Below are 20,825 nucleotides of genomic sequence, written 5' to 3'. Positions count from 1 at the left end.
ATAAGATAAGATGGAACTTTATTAATCCCCGTGGGGAAATTCAGTTGTATTATATTATATTTCCATGTTGAGATATTTTTATTTTAGAATTGTTTATGTTTAGTCATTTAATTTGTTATTATGTGCAATGGTTGTTTTTGTTTTATGCTACTGCAACAACACCAATTCCAAAATTGGGATTAATAAAGTACATATTTTGTGTTTTTTGTGACCACAACCTATTATGTTTTTATTGTGAAATACAAACTGATGTGTTTCCGGTCTCCATTTTGCTCACGCTGGCTGACTTCACTGATCTTCTGCTCGACTGGCACCTCCACCCGGTGCCAGTCATTTGGGAACCAGGGGGGCTTCAGGTCTGCAGCTGGGTGAGGAACACGGTGTTCAGCCGGGGAACACTGCGTGAGATTGCGTGTAATATTGGACAATTTCTGAGTTAAATTCAGCATATTTTGTAACCCCAATGACCGGAGGAACAACGGCAGAACATACTGTGTGAGAGGTCAGGTTCTACATATTGAATATGATGCAGACTTTAAATACAAGTGCATATGTTGAAGATCAGTGTATGGGCATATGATTATAATACAACTCCCCATATGTTATGTTTTAGGAATCTAATATTACAGCAAAATACAATTGTATTATAATATTCAATGATACATTTTAAAATTAAAGGAACCAATCTGGTGCATTTTGAGGTCAACATTAAGAGGTTTACATACTATAGGTATGTAAATATAATGACATACTATACTGCAACTTTTTTCATCTTTTTCGATATGCTACACTATGACTCTTTCAAGCCTATTGATCAAATAGGCTTGAAAAATCTCATTCTAAAAACTAATAAATAAATAAATAAAGATTTCATGTTAATTTTTACACATTTTCTCATTACTTTTTCAACAGAGTATAATCTTTTTATATTTAAAAACATGCTATACAATGATTTTTATAAGATATTTTCATAATATAGACCTTTTGCATTTTTATTTAACATACTATAGCCTAATTTCTTTGTAGTACCATTTGTAGTACTAACATTTAAATAGTGATTTACTTGCCTATTAAACGTGTGATTTATTGGGGCAGTTGGTTTGAATCATCATTTATTATGCTGCCAGTGCACCATTTGGGAAAACAGCCTCAACACATAAGGACTGAAGAGTTGGCAATGACACAAACACATACAGTCTCAAGCTTCACTAAAATCATATTTTATTTACAGAAACACATTGAGAACACTTTCAAAATGAACAATACAGTCCGTTCAACTTGGATGAGATCAGTCTATTTGGCAAATTGATTAGATATCTAGGTCCTAGCTATATAGGATAACTTAGTTAGTTCTTTGGATACCGTCAGAGAAACATTTGGACATGTTCCTTATCTGGACTCTGAATCATCTTCGGCAAAAGTTCGATTATTCCTGAAGAGCCAGCGCTAAACATTCAATGGTGTCAAATACTTCACCACAAGAAGCCTTTTTTATTTTGTCTATGTTAAAAGTGGTCAAAAAGTAAGTTTCCAAGGATGAACAATGCCGCAGACTGAAACTGTAGTCGGAGATAAATCTCATTCTAACATTGCCGGCCTATTGTTGCTTTAATATCAGTGCTGCGGCAGACAATTAGCAAGCCAACACAGAGTGAGTTAACAATGCAGTAGCATACAATTTCATTGCACTGTAATTAAACCTTTATGTTCTGCTCATATCTCCCTTTGTGTCAGGGGTTTAGGGAACCAAAGCAGAAAAGAAACTCCACTAAAAGTCCCTAACCCTGCAGGACACAAAGACAAACTAACTATGTACACATTTACAGTATATATACACATCCCTGAACCAACGAGGAATGACTCAGAAGACTCTGTCCTCCCACTTTTTGTACGCCTGCACCCCCTATATATGTTCTTTAAAATCCCCCGGGGTTGGGCATGGGAGCGACTTAGTGGACATTTGTTCTCAGAGGACGTTCGGATACAACTTGGGGTCCCTGAGAATCCAGATAGAAAATAATAATGGCCGTGCATTTTGCCAAGCGATACACATGAGAAGGCTCAATCTGCTGAAGCACATTATTGCAGATAATAATTTCAACCCATTGACTCTCTGCATATCAGTGTCACAGAAATCAGGTCTGTCCCACTCAGACCACGTCCCACTCAGACCACGTCCCACACACACACACACACACACACACACACACACACACACACACACACACACACACACACACACACACACACACACACACACACACACACACACACACACACACACACACACACACACACACACACACACACACACACACGCGCACACACACACACACACACACACACACACACACACACACACACACACACACACACACACGCACACGCACACGCACACGCACACGCACACACACACACAGCGGTACAGTGCAGTCAGGAATGCAGGCAGCATGTTTCAGTAATAGGCTTCATGTATGAAGTTATTGTGAAATGCATTAGTGAGCAGTAGTCTGGGTCTGTTTGCATGTTGTGTATGTCTTCTATTGTTCGGTCAGCATTATGGTTAAAGCAATACAAACATCATTAAAAAGCAATACACACTGTATGTATATAGTATCATAAAAATAAGAAACATAGTGGTGCACATCGTACATCAATGTTTTGAATATGATGTGGATCCCGTGGCATTTTGTTGACAATAATGCGTCATTAAATGTTGGATTCTTTAAAAGTTATCCCTAGCTTCGCAGACCCAGGATTATTTCCCTGATGCGTCTAAGCATTGAGCATTGAAACAAGTGATTTAAGTTGTGTTAGTATGCTTAAAATGAAACATATATCAGTCTAATCGACTTGTTGAAGGAGCCAGTAATAAAACAAAATTGAAAGATGTTGCTCCCATTTATCAAATGTGTAAATGACCACAGTGATAATACACAAAAGCAAATGTAAAACCTGCCCTATTCTCTTGCTGACCTACCATTGCTCAAATCCCTGTGAACATGTTTTAATGTAGTTTATTTAAAATGCTAATGTTTCTAAAGTGAGTGCTCGTTTATATCAGAGATGAATAGGTGGTGTGTTTAGGATGAAATCTCCATTATCTCTACACAGCACAAATATTAGTACAAACAGTGCATTTGCAGTGCATGAAGTAAACCAAGATTTTACACAGTGATTACTTTTGTGAACACATCAATCACAAATCCCTTAACTGAGGTCTAAACCAACACTGCATGGATCTGCAATTCATCCTCGGTATGCTTATTGTGTTCGTTGAACTGACAGCTGCCACTTCTACAGTAAAGATGATTTTAGCACAGAAATGACTTCCCGAAAGAAACGTGTGAATTCTCAAGTTACTGGACAGGATTTCCTTGTAGACTGTGGTTGTTGCAGGGTCTTTTTTTTCCCTCACACCTCTTCGCGTATTGCTAAACTGAAAACCAATGCTGAATTACAAAATGTAACTTTTCATTCTGGGACATTTGTAAAAAAAGAAAGAAAGAAAACACCAGCCTAGGTCATTTTCTTCTGTCGATCCAGGAATTTTTGTTTTCTGTCCTCAGGAATTTCCTCTAAAGCGATAGCATTATTGATCCCCCTGTAAAAGGAAATGCAGCTTTTTATGTCTCGGAGCTCCATATTATTATGTCACAGTTGTTTAGTTATGCTACAAATCTAGGAAATCAAGATTATAAAAATATAGAGGAGTATAAAAACATTGTCTTACCCTGGAAGGTCTGGAGGAATAGGCAGAGTCTTGTCGTAGTCGTTCCTCCCCACCAGCCAATATGTGTTCTCAATCCCTTTTCCCTAAAGATAAACATTCATTATCAGGATGCTAGTCTTATAGTGGGTGCATTGCATGTGTTCTGTGAATATATTAAAGGTCCACTATTATACTGTTTTTCATCAATATATTATAGGGGGGGGCGGACTGGCGTCCCGATGGGCCGGTACTGAAGTGGGCCGGTACTGAAGTGGGCCGGTACTGAAGTGGGCCGGTACTGAAGTGGGCTGGTACTGAAGTGGGCCGGTGATTTTTAGTCCCCGTCAGCGCTAGACTTTTTCGCTGCCCGTCATTTTGACGGACAGGATCGTAACATTTCCGTCAAAATCCATTATTACCCGTCGGCCTTTACACAACTCTGACGAGGGGTGGGGGGGGGGGGGGGGAAGAGCACGCTCGTGAACTGTCAACGGGGGTGGGTGTTCACTGCACCTCGTGGGAGCGCGCACAGCGTAAAGCCAAAACTCACAGACATTTCAATGATTTGTGCGGCAAAGCTAGGTTTGGAAACGGTATAATTTCCTTTTCGGCGGGCATTACACGGCATAACACCAGAGCCTCGCTGAGGGGAAACTTTGGCGCTGTTCCGAGTTTGTTCTAATCTGTCAAAATGACGGACTGCTTTCAGATTTTTCCGTCATTGTTATAAAAAAAAACGTCATAGACGGAAAATATTCGGTTAACACGACCTCTGCTCGGAAGTGTTTGGTTGAAAAACCAAACAGATCATTGCAGCATCCCATAATCCCCTCTGTTTCAGCCCTGTTTCCAAAGTGCTGATTCTCTGTCTTTTACTTTAGATGAAAATAAGGAGCCTCTCCCCACGCCCCTCTGAGAGATATTTGGTTAAAAAGAACACAATGGTGCGCTAGGAGGAGATTCAGGTGATAAGGTGTTGGGGGGGGGGGGTACCTTGGTTGGTGATTGGCTAATGGTTACAGAAGACAAAAAATCGTTATGACATCATAAAGTGGCCAAAATCTGATCAGCTCGTTTTCAGACAGGTTTTTATAGAAATGGATCAGGACAAAAAGAGAGAGAATCTTTGTTCCTGAAACTTTCAGAATCTCTTTACACAGAGGGGACACATGTTGATGTAGAAGAGACATGAAGAAGTGGATTTTGCAAAATAGGTGACCTTTAAAACGTTTTTATTATTTTTACCTTTAATTCTGTCATGCCTCTGCTGACGATTTTGTATCCCATATCCAAGGTGTTCAGGAGATCGACTGTGGTTCTGTTGACATGGATTCTGAAAGCTATAAAAGAAAAGAGAAAAATCCTCAACATGTGGATAATTATAAATTTGAAATCTATATTTGCTTTGACACTTTCTAAGGTCTGAACTAATTGTAAGAGATTTAGAAAGGCTGACTTTCTGATTATCATTACGCCACTTGGTGGCAGCAGTCAACACGCTGATGGCTAACAAATACAGCGAAGAGAAGCAGAAAGGTTCTCATATCCAGAGGTGTAGATTTACGTCCTTTTTTTTTAATACCTTCTGTTACTTTACAGATCTGGATGAATGATGTGAAATATAATCAAGCCTTAAATCAGACTTTAGTTCCACCTGGAGTAAATTCACAAGCTACCCTGCAGTACACAAAGTCATTCAAACTAGCTGCACCTTTACCAGCTTTGAGAACACTTTAATGATCAGTCATTATAAAACACATCATATATTATTCTGAAATGGACCAATCTGCACAATGACTACTTTTACTTTTGGTACTTTAAGTATATTTTGATGATAATGCTTTTGTACTTTTACTTGAGGAACATTTTGAATGCAGGACTTTTACTGTAACAGAGTATTCCTACACTCTGGTACTTCTACTTTTACTCAAGTACAAGATCTGAGTGTTTCTACTTTTACTCAAGTACAAGATCCGAGTACTTCTACTTTTACTCAAGTACAAGATCTGAGTGTTTCTACTTTTACTCAAGTACAAGATCCGAGTACTTCTACTTTTACTCAAGTACAAGATCTGAGTGTTTCTACTTTTACTCAAGTACAAGATCTGAGTACTTCTACTTTTACTCAAGTACAAGATCTGAGTACTTCTCCCACCTCTGCTTATATCACTGCTGCATTCATGGATTTGTTTAAATTTGAACCAATTATCTGCTGTAGATGTTTAAGGTTGGGCTAACTGTTTCCTTGAAAATTGTTGACGAGTTTAATTTTCAACAATGCATCAACTCTTGTGTTGGTGAACAGTAAACTTTCCACCAGCTTTGGAAATAAAAGCCATTTCCTCAGCCTTGTTACAAAGCATTTTAAACCTGATCCTCTGTTTTTAAAATAGTTTAAAATTAGCTAAATGTAGCTGTTGTAGAGGTGTAAAAAGAGTAACAAAAGATTTGCCTCTGAAAAACAGAAGGGTAGGATTATACATCTGCATAATCAACTTATTTTAATTCAGTACATGAATGAACACTTTCGAGCTCTGCATTTAAGATATAGCAAGCTAGACTTCCACTGATCAGTTTAAAGGTGATTACTTTCATTTATTACTTTATAATCTTCTGGGAGCGCCATCAGATGTGTTTTTGTTTTTTTTTAACCATAAGTAAAGTGTACTTGGCAGTTTCCACTTAGGGTCATACTTAATTAATATACCATGCAGAGGGTAGCAGGGGCAAACTGCCCTCTAATCAAATCTAACTCAAATTGCCCTCTAATTCTGCTGATACTCTTAAAGGATTAGCGAGGACTGCTCTCTTAAAGCCCTGTTCAGCTTAAGGCAGCATGCACACACACAGAAGAACTACACCTGTCCTCTCAAACACTGTGTCAATTAACAAAAACAAGTTTTAAAAGAAGGAGATCTGTCTGATCAATAATGTACGAGGATGTTTGAGATACTCACGCAAACTTGTGGACTCCATTCGAGATGCTGTGTTGACAGTGTCTCCAAACAGGCAGTACCGAGGCATTGTGAGACCCACTACTCCAGCCACCACTGGGCCTGCAAACACACACACACACACACATAAATATACACACACGTTTATCTGACGCTTCTCGTAGGCTCAATATTTGATGTGTCAAATTGTGGCTCTTTACTGTGAACTTCTCCACATTCTTCTATCGATATTTGTGCACATCCTTCCCAAAAGTGTTATATTATATTGAAAACATGTGCTGTAGTATTTGTTACGTTTATTTTCCTATGTTATTGTAGTTCTTGTATTTTCATGTTTTTGTTTACTTTGGCTGCATTTGATTTCCTCTTAATCAGGACAGAAAGGCCAATTCTTCGACAGGGAGAAGCGATAGGAATCAAAGGAAACTCGTAGAAAGGAGTTAGAAATCCAAAGCATGCAGTGTGTTAATTGGATGACAGCGCTCTAAGTGGATATTGTGTCACTGTTCCTGGAATAAGTTCCAGACGAAGGATAAAGGAGGTAAAAATACCTCCTTTCCTTTAGCAGCTTGGGCTCCTGCATTTCTTGTTAACAAATTCACTTTCAAACACTCTGGGGTGGAGTCTGGAGTTATTTCACGCTATATTAGACACGCATGTGAATCATTTTGATACGGTCATCAAGATACCATTTTAGGCAATGTATGAAAAAACAAAAAGTACAACATGTCATATTGATCAGTACCTGCATTAATATTGGTTATTTAATATTTGGATAATGCACATTAATACATTCTATGTTTGTTTTTCTTTTATTTAACCAGACAAAAGCATTGAGATAGAATCTCATTTGCAATGCTGACCTGGCCATGAAGGCAGCAACGTTACACATAACACAAACATATCAAATACAGAGAACATAATTAAGAAAACAGAAGACGAAAAAGCAGTCACTACATTGTGCACATTAGGACAGTAAGAAAGGTACTTATTACTGCAAGAGCAGCTGGTGGTAAGGACTTCAGACAACTTCAATTTAAAACATGTTATTGAGACAAGTGTTGTAAGTTTGAGGCTTGATTGAAGGTCATTCCAAGACCAAGGACCATAATAAAAAAGACTCCTTTTCCCAGCCTCAGTCCGCACAGCAGGAATCTGGACCCGTATCCAGGCACTGGATCTGAGGTTGTGAGAGTCTCAAACTGGAGCAAATCTGGCACATACGTACAGTGGAAGCTTATCTAAAATGGCTTTATACGTTAATAAAAACCAATGCTGCATCCTACGCATAGTAAGTGAGGACCATCCAGTTAGGCTATACAGTGTGCAATGATGAGTCCTATAGGGTGCATTTGATATATATCACAGTGCAGCATGGTAGAGTGGGTAAAGTTTGGCCAAAACAGTGGGACAGGCAAATGTATAAATGGTATCACCGTAGTCCAGCTGGGACAGGAATAAGCCAGAGACCAACCTTTTACGGGATGAAGTTGAAAAACAACATTTAAGTCTGTAAAGGAAGCCAAGAGTGAATTTCTATTTCTTTGTTAGAACTTCGATATGGTGTTTGAAGTTCAGATTACTGTCCAACCAAAAGCCAAGATATTCGTAGGTATCGACAAACTCAACAGAGATGCCATCAAGGATGTCAATGGAGAGGCAGGAGGACGCTGACTTTACATTACATTTTATATTTTGTTATTGTGCATATAAACCTTTCTGAAAGTCGCTTGTTCGTACATTTCCTGGTTCGAGAAATGTGAAGAACATGTGGATCCCATGATGTTTTGAAACCCAAGATCATTTCCCCGATGCCTCTTTATAGTTACCATTGAAACCAGTCATCTAAACAAAGGATTTGTCTTTAGATAAGAAGTTAGACTGACACATGTCTATCAGTAAAGAAAGTCATAAAGGCCTTTTGCAGTAATCAGGATAACATGTTAAAGGAGCCAGTAATACAAAATATGTATTAAATAAACAAAACATATGTTTTTGAATTATCTGACTTCATTTATCCAATGTGTTATTTTGCAGAGCTTTTTTTATACAAATTAGATTATAAAAGATAAAAGGGATACATGCAGTCGTTTCATGTCCCCAGTGTGTTCATCTGTTTTCATCGTGAAAACTATTTATCTAATATATCATATTCCATTTACTTCTATATAGAGTCTTCTTGCACTATTTCTATTTTATTTGTATTTACTTGCTCATCTCAAAACATTCTCTTGCACTATTGTATCTGTTTTATTTGTTATATGTCCTATATATATATATTCATGTTGCACTGTTGGAGGAGCCTGTGACGTAACTTCTCCATTGCCATATCTACACTGTAGCTACTGTACAAATGACAATAAAGCCTTGTGTCGGGAAAATACTGAATGTCCTCTTCCAATATCAGAGTAACATGATATCAAAGGTATCCCAACTGTAGCTGTGAACATGACAGGATGTGTGATTACCTAGAAGAGCATCAGGACTGTTTGAGGCATATGATAGCTATGTGATTAACATGATGATTCAGCCTCTATGGAGAGAGACATATGACAAGCATGATCATTTCTGACGTGGAGCTAATCTGAAGTAAACATTGAATACTGCTTTCTATTCCTCCATCTTGTGACTGTGGAACTCCCTCTCTTGGATATCAGCATGTGAAGGACACTGTTCAGGAACTAGTTGATGCTCTGTATGTGAGGACTCCTTCCATGCTTGCGAGGATCACAGATACATGGATCCTGATGTTGAAGCTCAAGCCGGTGACGACAAGTGATATTTTTCTAGCTCCTTGAATCTTGACAAATGACACCTATAATAATCAGCAGCGCACAGAAGGGATGGACCGACTGCTCACCTGAGTGCAGGCCGACCCGGATCCTGACCTTCAGCTCGGGCATGTGCCTCATCCTGAAGCTCCCGATGCAGTGCAGGATGTCCAGAGACATGTTGGCCATCTCAGCCGCGTGACGGTTCCCGTTCCTGTTGGGGACTCCTGACGCCACCAAGTATTGGTCTCCGATAGTTTCCACCTATAAAAACAGAACAAACAAGAGTTCACCGCAGGTCACACACAGAATGAGAGGGTTTTCTCTTATTGGTTTAGCACCGCAAAGTTGGAGAGACATGTGTTTGACTATATATATTTTTTTGTCATATTTAGTAAACACACATATCAAAGTTTGCAGGAAGTATCCTCTCTATGAACTTCAGAAGATAACCCATTGTGTATTTTGGAACAACTGCAATTACAGTTTTTCTCGATTGCTAACACACATTTCTTTTTTAATTGCTCAGTTTCTCAGAACACTAAACACAATTCACAAAAACCCAAACCCAAAGTGCAAAACACCTCATTTCTCCTGCTAAGTGAAGAACTGCCCTCAAAACTACATAAACACTTACCAAATGCAAACTTGAGCACCAAATATAACACACTGCATTCATAATACTAGATGGTTTGACCACCCAACTACACACTGCTGAGCATCATCTAAAGCACTTCCATCTGTTCTGGGCTATGCTCTGTACGTAGAGGTTTCTGCAGAGAAAGATTGAGTTTACAGAAATACAGTAAATGAAGAAATACAAATGAGTTGTTGAAAAAAAATCACATTTTATTCAAAGATAACATTGTGCATCATGCATCTCAGCACATAGTTACTATGCTTCGGATCTCTCTAAGTGCGATGCATTGTTTGCCAAAACCCAGTTTGTAACTGCGGCTTCCTGTGCCTCATTGAAAATCCTTAGCCTTCCACCTGCACCTCTTTGTTCCTCAGTCCTTCTTTATGTCAGATTCCTGTGTGTTACGTGGAGAAACGTGTGCAGTGGCTTGCAAAAAGTGCCAGGTTGATTTGCAAATTGTGTGAAAAGCTGGAGATTTGAGCCGATGTTTTGCTCTTTGAGTGTCAGTTAAAATAATTGTGCTTTATGTATAATTTTAGTGTGTTAGCAATTGAGAAAAACTGTAAAACACTTGAAACCACCTGTTCCTTGAGATATGTATCCAGAAATTATACAATGATTGGCTGCAGGGAACACATCAGCCCCAAACAGAATAACATAACCATCTTGATAAATAACTACTTGTTGAATTAAATGTTTTCCTAGAATAAATTCAAATCTGATCAAGGAGCAATAGACGAAAGACTTGAGCAACTTTTAACAATAAAGAGATTCCTAGGTCGAATTCTTCTGGATATTTTGACATGAAATATATCTATTTGTGAAAATAATCCTTGAATGAAGTTCTGTCTAAAAACCAAAACCAAATATGGTACCTGTAAAAATCTCCGGAGAAAATCAGGTTTTGTGGCACTTGCACCATATTAGAAAAAATAAATATATTATTAATATAAACACAAGTTGAAGTGAAAATGTGCAATAAAAGTCCTTGTAGCCACTGTGCCTTTTAAGGTTGAAATAGCTATAAATTCAATGTATTGAAATCATCCAGAAAAGATAGTTACTCTTTGCAAGACCCCCCAGCGCTCACCTTGTAGACGTCGTGCAGTCCAATGATGGCATCAAACAGTGAGTAGAGGTCGTTGAGAAGGTCGACCACCTCGATGGGGTCGCTCAGAGCGGAGATGGTGGTGAAGCCCACGATGTCGCTGAAGAACAGCGTGACCTGGGCGAAGTGCTCGGGTTTCACCGGCTTGCCCGTCTTCAGCGCCTGGGCCACAGACCTGAGGGAGGAAGAGGATGATGACGATAAGATAAGAAGTACTTTATTGATCCCAAGTTGGGAAATGTTTGTGTTGCAGCAGCATACTGTACAAAGACATGGCATTGTACAATACAATTAAAAGAAATAAACATTTCAAAATGCTGAGAGGCTGAAGTCTTCTCACAAGACGGCTCAAAGTCATCTGTAGGATTTCATTCTTCAGCACTAACTGACATTGGAACCACTGTCCCGTTCTTATCCCAAAATAAACATGATCTGCAGGTCCTCGCCTTATTAATCTATTAAGATACATTCTGTTATGCTAAATTCTAAACTATGAGCATAGTTGAGTATGTTGAGGCTTCCTTTTGTGACTTTTACGGAAAGAAAATTCTATTAATAACACAAAGAATGTCAGAAAAGATACCCTCTGATAGAAACAGATGGACACATTTAAGTGATATCTCCCAGCAAGGTTCAAGGTTCTTTATTTGTCAAACGAACATATCTAGAGTAGTTATGTCGATTAAAATCTTGTGTCACAGGCTTCTCCGACATTAAACACAGACAAACAGAAAAATATAGTGCAAGTAAATAGTAAACACAAGAAGAAAATAGTTTAAAAAAGTGAAATAGTGAAATAGTGCAATAAGAGTCTATATGCAGGACTTGATGACATGAAACCTCGTATAAAAGGTTTTAATGATAATGTTTTATTTGGACAAACACAATCCCCTCAATATCATATAACCAAATATTCCCTCAGTTTCTGAATGCAGCATAAATAAAGCCACATGTTTGAGATATGGCAAAAGAAAGATGAGGAATTCATTTATTGAGGTTTTTCCTCAAAAGCTGACCGCACCATGGTTCTCTCTGTGGTCTTGATGTATCTGCATTGGTCTTCACGGTTCCTGAGAATCATTAACTTAATCCTTGCAGAAAAGCACACCAGTAAATCAAGTTGCAGCCCCCCTGCTGTTAAACACAGATCTGAACCCCTGCCAGCTTTGAGGAGGCTGCCTTTGACCTCCCTAAGGAAGTGAAAGGACATATAATAACATATAATATTGTATTTGTGCTGAGGCTCTAAATGTCTCCACTATGACATCACAGTTTCAATACATCTGTCATGTTGTGTGTCGTGTGAAATGATCATATAATCATTTGAAACATATAGTCTTATACCCTGATTGCCTTTTAGTCTTGTATGTGTTTAACAGAGACATATGTGTAGGATTTACATTTCAGGAGGGCAAGCCGAAGAGTGAAAGGGGGATTTGGAAATGGTTAAGGACAAGGGGGTTTATGCTTTAACGATGGGATGTAGGACCAGTGGGGTGTTTACTTTCACGAGTATATAGTGGGACTGTAAGCTGTGTTCTGGGTTCTGAACTTCTCTGCTCCTGCATTTAAGATCGATATCACTTGTATATTGACTTTCTTTAATACTTTATTAAATATAACAAAAGACAAACTTTGTCCATGCATCACTTATCAGTTTCTCTTAATAAGTCCCTCCACATTGAGCTAATCCAAGTTGTTGCAAACTCACTTGGGCAACATCTGAGCCACCAGCTTGTCTGTCTTCTGCCGCTCCACCTCCAGCTCCTCCGTCCTCTCTCTGATCAGATCCTCCAGGTTGGAGGAGTACTGCTCCAACATCCGCAGCATCGAGTCGATGATGTTGGTCTTCTTTCCCTTGGTGAAGTTCTTGAACTGTCAGGTGAAAAAGGAGGAAACAGGAACGTCATCTGCCAGTTTCATCAGAACAGAAAATAGACGTAGAACAACTTGTGTTTTTAGGGTTTTTACGTGTTTGAAGATCTCCTCAAAGCTCGGCCTTTTCTCTGGCTCTTCACTCCAGGACTGTTTCAAAATCTGTATCACATCCAACGGGGCTGTGTCCAATGAGAGGACAGGCCGACACAATGGAGGAGGCTCTTTGAGCTTGCTGATAATCTCTGTCAATACACACAGACAAGACAATGATTGGAAATATGATCTTTTTGCACCCAGCCCCAACACTTTTTACTTTTCACTGTTTCCTTTTAACCTGTTAGGCCCCAAGCCTGTTTTTCAGGTCTCAGGCTCGAAAATGACATTTCCAGAACAAATGACCATAACTACACTTCTAAAAGGGGAAAATTCAACTGTGAGTTGGATGTAGAAAAATCAGAATTAATATAGATGTTTTTTATTTTAAAGTAAATTCAGATTGAACATAGTAAAAAACTGTAAATTATAGTGTCCGTCCAAATATTATTTTTTACTTATAGTGAAAACTACCTTGGATGATGGTAAGATAGACTAAAAGCTTTAGGAATCCAAAGTACAACATATAATAACCCTGACATTTGACCTTTTTAGAGAGGCTTAGCAAAAAAAACTCCACCTCTGGGGCCATTTGGGTGGAAATGGGCGTTTTTGCCGTTTCTCTGGAACCCATTGGTTGATTTTGATGATTGACATCTCTTTTTAACCGCTAGAGCCAATAGAATCGAGGGAAGGTTCCACATACACACACAGGCTAGCAAATAAGGATTGAGTGACGCGTAGCCAAAAGCGGATCTGCAACACACTCTGGTGGCTACCATTAGCAGCTCATTTTTATTCTCATATTTTTGCATAAAAATTGAATTATGGATTATCAATATTTTTTTTAAAGTGACAGACACATTGGATTAACCTATGGATTAACCTTCAGCCGCGTTGTTTCTCGTTTTAATGCCATTGAACACGACTTTTGATCAGAATAACAGCTGTGAGCATATCTCCGTGTTTTGCTAGCTAAAGCTACGTCGTGTTGTCTGTATTTGCTTCCCCTGTCACGAGTTCTGATCGCTCAGTGATGATCCTTATATTTCTATAATCTGTGGACTTGGATCTAAGCTTGTTTGTGCAGATCCAATAAGTATATCGATCGGTATAACTAGAGTTCTGTGCTAACGGCCTTGAGATTTTTTCGCACAAGGCTAATTCAGAGGCACAGCGTTAGCCTTGTGTTATTTTTTGCTTAAAATCAGTTAGCTGAGTTTCTTCCCGTCACATGGATATGAAACATTCATAGTTTATTACATCTTAAGAAGCCCTCAGACACTGTTGCTTGCAGATGTTGTGGTTTTGGCCCCTTCGGCGGCGGGTCCGTGGGGCTAAAGAGGTTAAGTAACCGGCCTTTAGGGTTACATTTCACTCACCCTTGGGTGGCATGTCTAGCATGCAGAAGGGTGATGAGCGAGAGATGACCTCCTGCCCAATGATAGAGAAGCTGTAGACATCTCCTGGTAAAGTTCCCCTTTTCCTCAGAATGGGACTTCTCAGCAGCTCAGGAGCCGTCCAAAGCAAATCTTTAACGAGCGAAAATATGCAAAGATGAATAAGACTATTTGCAAATATAGTAAATTCATTTGTGGATTCACATGAACTCACCCTCATTATTTTCCTCTTCAGTGTGTAAGCCTTGGGCAATCACAATTTCATTGTAGCCATAATCTGTCACCTTCAATACGAAGCGACCGTCTACCAGACAGTTTCGGGATTTGAGTCGTCCGTGGATGACGTCCCGATTGTGGAGGTACTTCATCGCCTGATAAAAGATGTGAAGGGTGAGGAAATGTGACAAGATGGGAAATGAAACACATGTTGGTCATTGTGTCGCTCTTACCCGAATCAGATCCATTAACAGGGAGGACTTGAACATCCAGTCGAGACGCACTTCCTCGTTGTTGATCAGATCCTCCAAGCTGCCCCTGGAGCAATGCTCGGTCACAATAGCAAAGATCCCAGAGTCGAAGAACAGTCCCAGGAACAGATTGAGGTTCTCGTGCCTCATGTCTCTGAGCTGGAAGACAAAGGAAACATCAATTAACTTTACGTTACAAGAGGAATATCCATTTAGGCACGAAGCTCGTCTTTATTTGGTGTTTTCTGGCAACACTCAGGCTACTCGCAGATTGGTTTGCAGATATCAACCATTAATTATCTGGTCTAAGATGCTTTAAAGTGGACCTATCATGCTATATTTGAAACATATATTGTAGGGCCATACCTATACAAAACATGTCTGTGAAGTTTTTTTTTCAAAATACCAAACAGATCACACATTGTAGCCATCCCTCATATTGCTCAAACCCCTCTTTTGCAGCCCTGTTAGAGAAACGCAGATTGTGGGTCCTTAGCTTGAAAAAGAAGAAGAAGAGGAGGCGGAGCTAATGCCTGATCAGAATTCTACCGGAGATAAAGTTAAATTCGGTTGTGATAAAACACCATCCTGTTCTAAACCACATCAAGGATTATTTCTGAAATAGTATGGAGCTCAAATGCTTTTTTTCTTGCGGGTTTATCACAAGGTGAGTTCCTTTTTTTGTTTCCTGCTTTTTAAACACGTGCTTTCCAGTACAGGTTAGCTCTGAGTGTTAGCGAGGCTTGCTAATGTAAACAAAAACGTCCAAAGCACATCAGGCATTGTTTCTGATAGCAACTTTCTGTGGGTCCGCTGCCAATTTGACGTCAGTTCGTTGTACACCCGTTTTTAAAAGATTTGGGTACGGAGGAAAAGAGAGGGTTTTCTTTTCTGACGCTGCGTGAGTTCCGCGACGCACCGGGGACACATATGTATGTATAAAAGACATCACAAAGTGCATTTTGCATGATAGGTCCCCTTTAAAGAGCAACTTGCAGGGTTTTTTTTTACTACATTTATGCTTAACCTTGCCTGAAAATTACAATTAAAAATGTTAATGCAGGATTTGATATGTTTTACAAGACATAAGGGCAGGAATTCAGAGGCAAAGGAGCCGTTTTGAGCCCTGCTACCAAAAACTGCTTTTTTTAACGTCATACGTCAAACGCGTCATATTACGTCACATGGGGGAGCAACTTTCTCGGACTCGTTCTCTGCCCAATTCGCGGTAGTAGTGTGTAGTTGGTTTGAGCGGTTGTGATTTAGTGAGCTGGTATTTTTTCACATGCGGAGGCTTTTTTATGCGGAAGTGAAAATGTCTTAAAAAAACGACGCCAGATGTCACTGTAGTGTATATTTCTGTATATGTTTTTGAAAATCTAGTGTATTCATTATTTTCCTACACATTTATTCACAGGTGTCTCTAACCTGCAAGTTGCTCTTTAAGTTCTTCCTTGGCCCATGCTTCACCCTTACACAACGTTTATTGAAAATCAGTTAGTTTTTCCATAATACTTCATACACACAAACAAGCAATCCAAACCAATATTATATCCCTCATCCTTGGAGATGTACTAATAACACACACATTCACTTACCTTTATAAAGATATGCTCAGTGTTTCCGTTGACACTCGATACACTTCCATTTTGCGACTTCTTCAACCAAACCCAGTCACCCTACAAAACCACACAGTGTTTGTGAAGCCAAGAACATCCAAAGGCATAAAGCAGCAATATTATATAACAGGAGTGTATTACATGTGTTGGGCTCGCCTCACCTCGAACACAGCAACATTGGACATGTCTGGAGAAGTTGCCATGTAGCTTCGACCGGAAACCGAGTGTTGAGGCGTTTTGATATCGAGCTGGCTCTTCAGGATACTTTCGTCATTGATCTTCTGCTCACACACACACAGTTAAGAAAGGACTGGTCATCTTAGAGTAGATACAACGTTGATACTTCTAATCCTTGCAAGGCGAAGGATGCAGAACACAGTTGCTATTGTCAGAGATTCAGCTCAGAACTGACCCGTTTGCTGATTTGAGTGTTGATGAAGATCAGGTCGTCCAGAGTCAGGATAACCTTCGTGGATCCACTGCCAGCACCACCACCTCCAATGCTGAACCCAATCCTACCATTTCTTCTGCATAAACCCAAAAATAACGAAGAATATTTAGAAAGATCTCACCGGATGAGGTATGACTTCTTGATATTCTGCTGTACTTACTTTAAATGAAGGAATAAGTTAACTCCAAATCCAACTATTGAAACAACCACGAGGAGAAAAAAGAACCTAGTGGCTGTATCCATGCCTTTGGGAAGAGCAGACAAACAGAAAAAGAGTCTGAATATGCTGAATTATTCCAAACTTTCTTGTGTGGTGACACTACTTCTACTGTACTCACCTCCATTACAGGCAAAGTATGGGCTGAACCAGCAGCTGGAGTCAGAGTAGGGCGTGCTTCCTGCAAAATGGATCGAACGGCCGAGGTATTTCAAACTCCCGACCCCACTGTATGTATTGCCAGCTTCCATAACATGAGTTGAGTAGAGAGAATTGCCAATGCCACTGTAGTCCAGCACTACATAGCGAGCTTGCATGCCTTCACCGTCACTGTTGGCCTCCAGATTCTGATTGAAGCCTTCAAATTCAAAGCCACCCTTGGTTTCACCGAGGATCAGACCGGTGACCCAACGGCCTCCATTGGCGCGGGCCTGCTCAGCGACCATTGCTGTGAAGTACATCATGTTGTAGATGGTGCCAAAGAATGGAGAAACCTACCGGGTCGACAGAGGATAAGGAATATATCTTTATTGTCATCATACAAAGTACAACGAAATTCCTTAGGCAACTCTCACTGCAGTAAAAAATAGACACAATAAATAAATAAGAGTGTTAAAAGCAGAGGTAGTAGCGATGACAGTGCAACGAGATAACATTCAGTATCAATGTGCATATTTGCACCAAAGCGACTTACAATAAGTGCGTTCGACCAACAAAGTTACAAACTTGAAGAAAACAGAATCATATAAGTACATATAAGTATTATCGTATCGTATCGTTAAATCTACAATAGAAGTCCCACCTGCTCTGGTTTGGAGCTGCTGCGGATTTCATGGCTGTCCTGAGCGTCTTTGAAGGCCTCGTAGAAGTTGCGTTTTCCAGAGTCCATGGTGATGGTGAGGACCGCGTCGTAGGCTTTCCGCAGCTTGGTGTCGTTGCCCAGCATATAGTAGGGAGCCCCCTTGTAGGGAAGTGAGTAGAGGAGGGCGTCGTAGGGGATGAAGACGTAACCGCGGTCGATCATACGCATGTCCAACGCTGTGGTCAGAAGCTGGTACTGGGCTTGGCCTCCAATCAGGACAGAAGGCATGCACATAATGATAACTGTGGAGAGGAAGGATTACATACGTTATTTATATGTAAGAAATTTAAATACATGATGGTTAATATGTTCTTATACTTTAACTTATAACAAATCACCACTGGCTGGAAGAGAACAATCTGCTCCATAGCTTCTTTGACTCTAAATCACGCTGTACATTTCATATTTACATCCAATCTAATATTTAATATGCCATTACTCACATATTTATGCATATATAATATCCTGCTTTATATTTTGTCACTGTAAATTTGTAATTCGACATGTATATATTTTTTGAAATGTTATTGCTATTGAGATGTTGACATTTTCAAATGTTTATTTCTTGTCTTTTAATTGTATTGTACAATGCCATGTCTTTTTATGCTGCTGCGACACAAACATTTCCTAACTTGGGATCAATAAAGTACTTCTTATCTTATCTTAAATTAGACATACAAAAAAGGTCCTCCAACACTTACCTCTGACCCGGTTTGTTTCCCGCACTTTTGTCAGCGCATTCCGCGGCCCGTCCTTGTCGGAGAACATGGTGACCACAGGGTCTACAGGCAGACCAAGAGCCCTCAAAGAAGAGGCCAGCTCCTGTCCGGTTGCTTCCCATAAATCTGTCTCCTCTGAGATCACAGCCACATGGGCCCAACTGAAGAACCGCAACACGTTGAAAAGCACGCGGGACGACAGAGGAAGCGGCCGCTGGAAGGTGGAATACATGCCCAGTTTCTTCATGTTGGGTTTCAGGCAAGCCCAGGAGAGAATCCCAAGATCCCACTCTCTGGTGTACAAAGCGGCAGAGGAGCAGTAGCCTGGGTTAGCTGGACCGAGGAAAGCAGCACCATGACCATCCAGCTCCGCAAAGCGAGCAATAGCACGGGAAGACTTGCAGTCCTCGTTGACCAGCGTGTAGTCGTACCAGTAGCCTTTGTTGAGGTAGGGGTCCTTGTTGATCCGGGCGGTAGCGAGGCTGGCGGCCAGGTCTGGGAGAGACTTGGAGTACAGCAGGTCACACGTCCAGGGTCCAACCAGGGCCACCTTGAAAGTGGTCGCCCAGGCTTGACAGGGCAGAAATGTGAGCATGAGTAAGGGCAGAAAAAGCCTGCTCCTGAACCAGCTCCTGGAGCGTTGCACAGGATCTGATGGCAACTGTGGTTTAGATGATGAAGCTGCTATTGATTTAAACAGACTATTTCTACTGCAAATGTTCGAAGCTACTGTTCGAGCGTGTCTTTTTTTCTTCAGTTTTATAGAGTCGTGCTGCCATCGTGGGTGGTAGGACAGGTTGTGCAGAAAGCGAGGGTCTCTGTGACTTGCCATTTTCCTCACACAGCTATTCTGATGCTTTAGAGAGAGTTTTTGGTGATGTGTGTGACAGGGACTGTGTCTTGGTGAATAGGACTGTCTCCCGGCACTCAGTAGGCCTTGGTACAGGCGACGAGATGACCATGAGCCATCACTGCCACTATAAAAAAAGAGAAAAAATGTAATTAGACAAATATTAGTTTCCATTATTCAGCATGATCAGTTTTTACTTTGTGAAACAAGCAAAAACGCCCCAACTTGCATCTTGTTGAGCTGTAATCTTAAACAGAAATTGATGTTGAATCTTATCAGCATCAACTTGCCTCTTGTGTTACAAGCTGATAAGCTCTGCCGGGGCACAGGGAGTTTAAGATATCAAGTGCCAGTTAACGTGGAGCTAAATCTGGTTAGGTTAGGTTTGGTTAGTTACTATTTTCCCTTTCAACTGGCATGTCTTAATGATTTGAGATTCTGGAAACAAGCATTTTTCTTACAAGCTGCTAAAAACACATCTCAGGATTAAACCATATTTTAATGGAGCTTAGACTGGTGTTTCAAGTTAGATTAGAAAAGACAGTCTGGCCGTATTAATCCTTCAACATTAACTGAGTCTCTTCAGTTTACTGTCAGCACAGAGCGCAACAAAGTGACATTTTCCTGATCTAATGTTACCCAGCCGAGTACGCTTTAAAAACCTAATTTTAAATCCTGCTTTTAACTAAAAGACAAACCAAGCGTTTACTTAATTCCTTTGCCCTTCTTGTAGAACATGTTAACATTGACAGCAAAAGTCCAAACTGCCAGAGTTGAGGAGAAATGTAGTCGCAGCTAAGGCTACATATCAGAGCGTAGCTTGTGAAGTATAGAAGTTGAGCTTGAAATAAATAAAACGGTTACACCAATATAAATGTGGTTTACAGAGACAACTAAAACACTTTAGTCCACAGCTAAACATTCTGAAAAAATTGCAAAAGAATGTTAGCTATCTCGTGTCCTCTGTTTATAATTTGGCTCCACTGATCATGGATTTTATAAGGCTGATGTTGATTTTCCAAAAAGTCATGGTATGTTTTTTTTTACCAAATCACATGACACAGCCTAAAAAATACCCTGCATA

At 40.0% G+C, this 20,825-nt stretch overlaps 1 protein-coding gene across 1 annotated transcript; it reads right to left on the bottom strand.

Annotated features, from left to right (window-relative positions):
- Positions 1–1,275: 1,275 nt before the first annotated feature.
- On the bottom strand, positions 1,276–19,723 carry gucy2d (guanylate cyclase 2D, retinal; the record flags this gene model as incomplete). The annotated part of the gene is made up of 18 exons (XM_079647122.1): positions 1,276–3,604; positions 3,734–3,816; positions 4,958–5,052; positions 6,670–6,768; positions 9,527–9,701; positions 11,168–11,360; positions 12,897–13,060; positions 13,157–13,305; positions 14,539–14,688; positions 14,771–14,927; positions 15,006–15,182; positions 16,622–16,702; positions 16,804–16,923; positions 17,055–17,169; positions 17,254–17,338; positions 17,432–17,804; positions 18,113–18,414; positions 18,874–19,723. The coding sequence occupies 18 exons, from the start codon at positions 19,721–19,723 to the stop codon at positions 3,520–3,522; spliced, it is 3,453 nt and encodes a 1,150-aa protein (XP_079503248.1). The 3' UTR covers positions 1,276–3,519.
- Positions 19,724–20,825: the final 1,102 nt, after the last annotated feature.

The sequence above is a fragment of the Notothenia rossii genome (assembly GCF_949606895.1).
Source record: "Notothenia rossii genome assembly, chromosome: 9".
Taxonomy (NCBI): Eukaryota; Metazoa; Chordata; class Actinopteri; order Perciformes; family Nototheniidae; genus Notothenia; species Notothenia rossii.
This window is presented reverse-complemented; position numbering and strand designations above follow the sequence as displayed.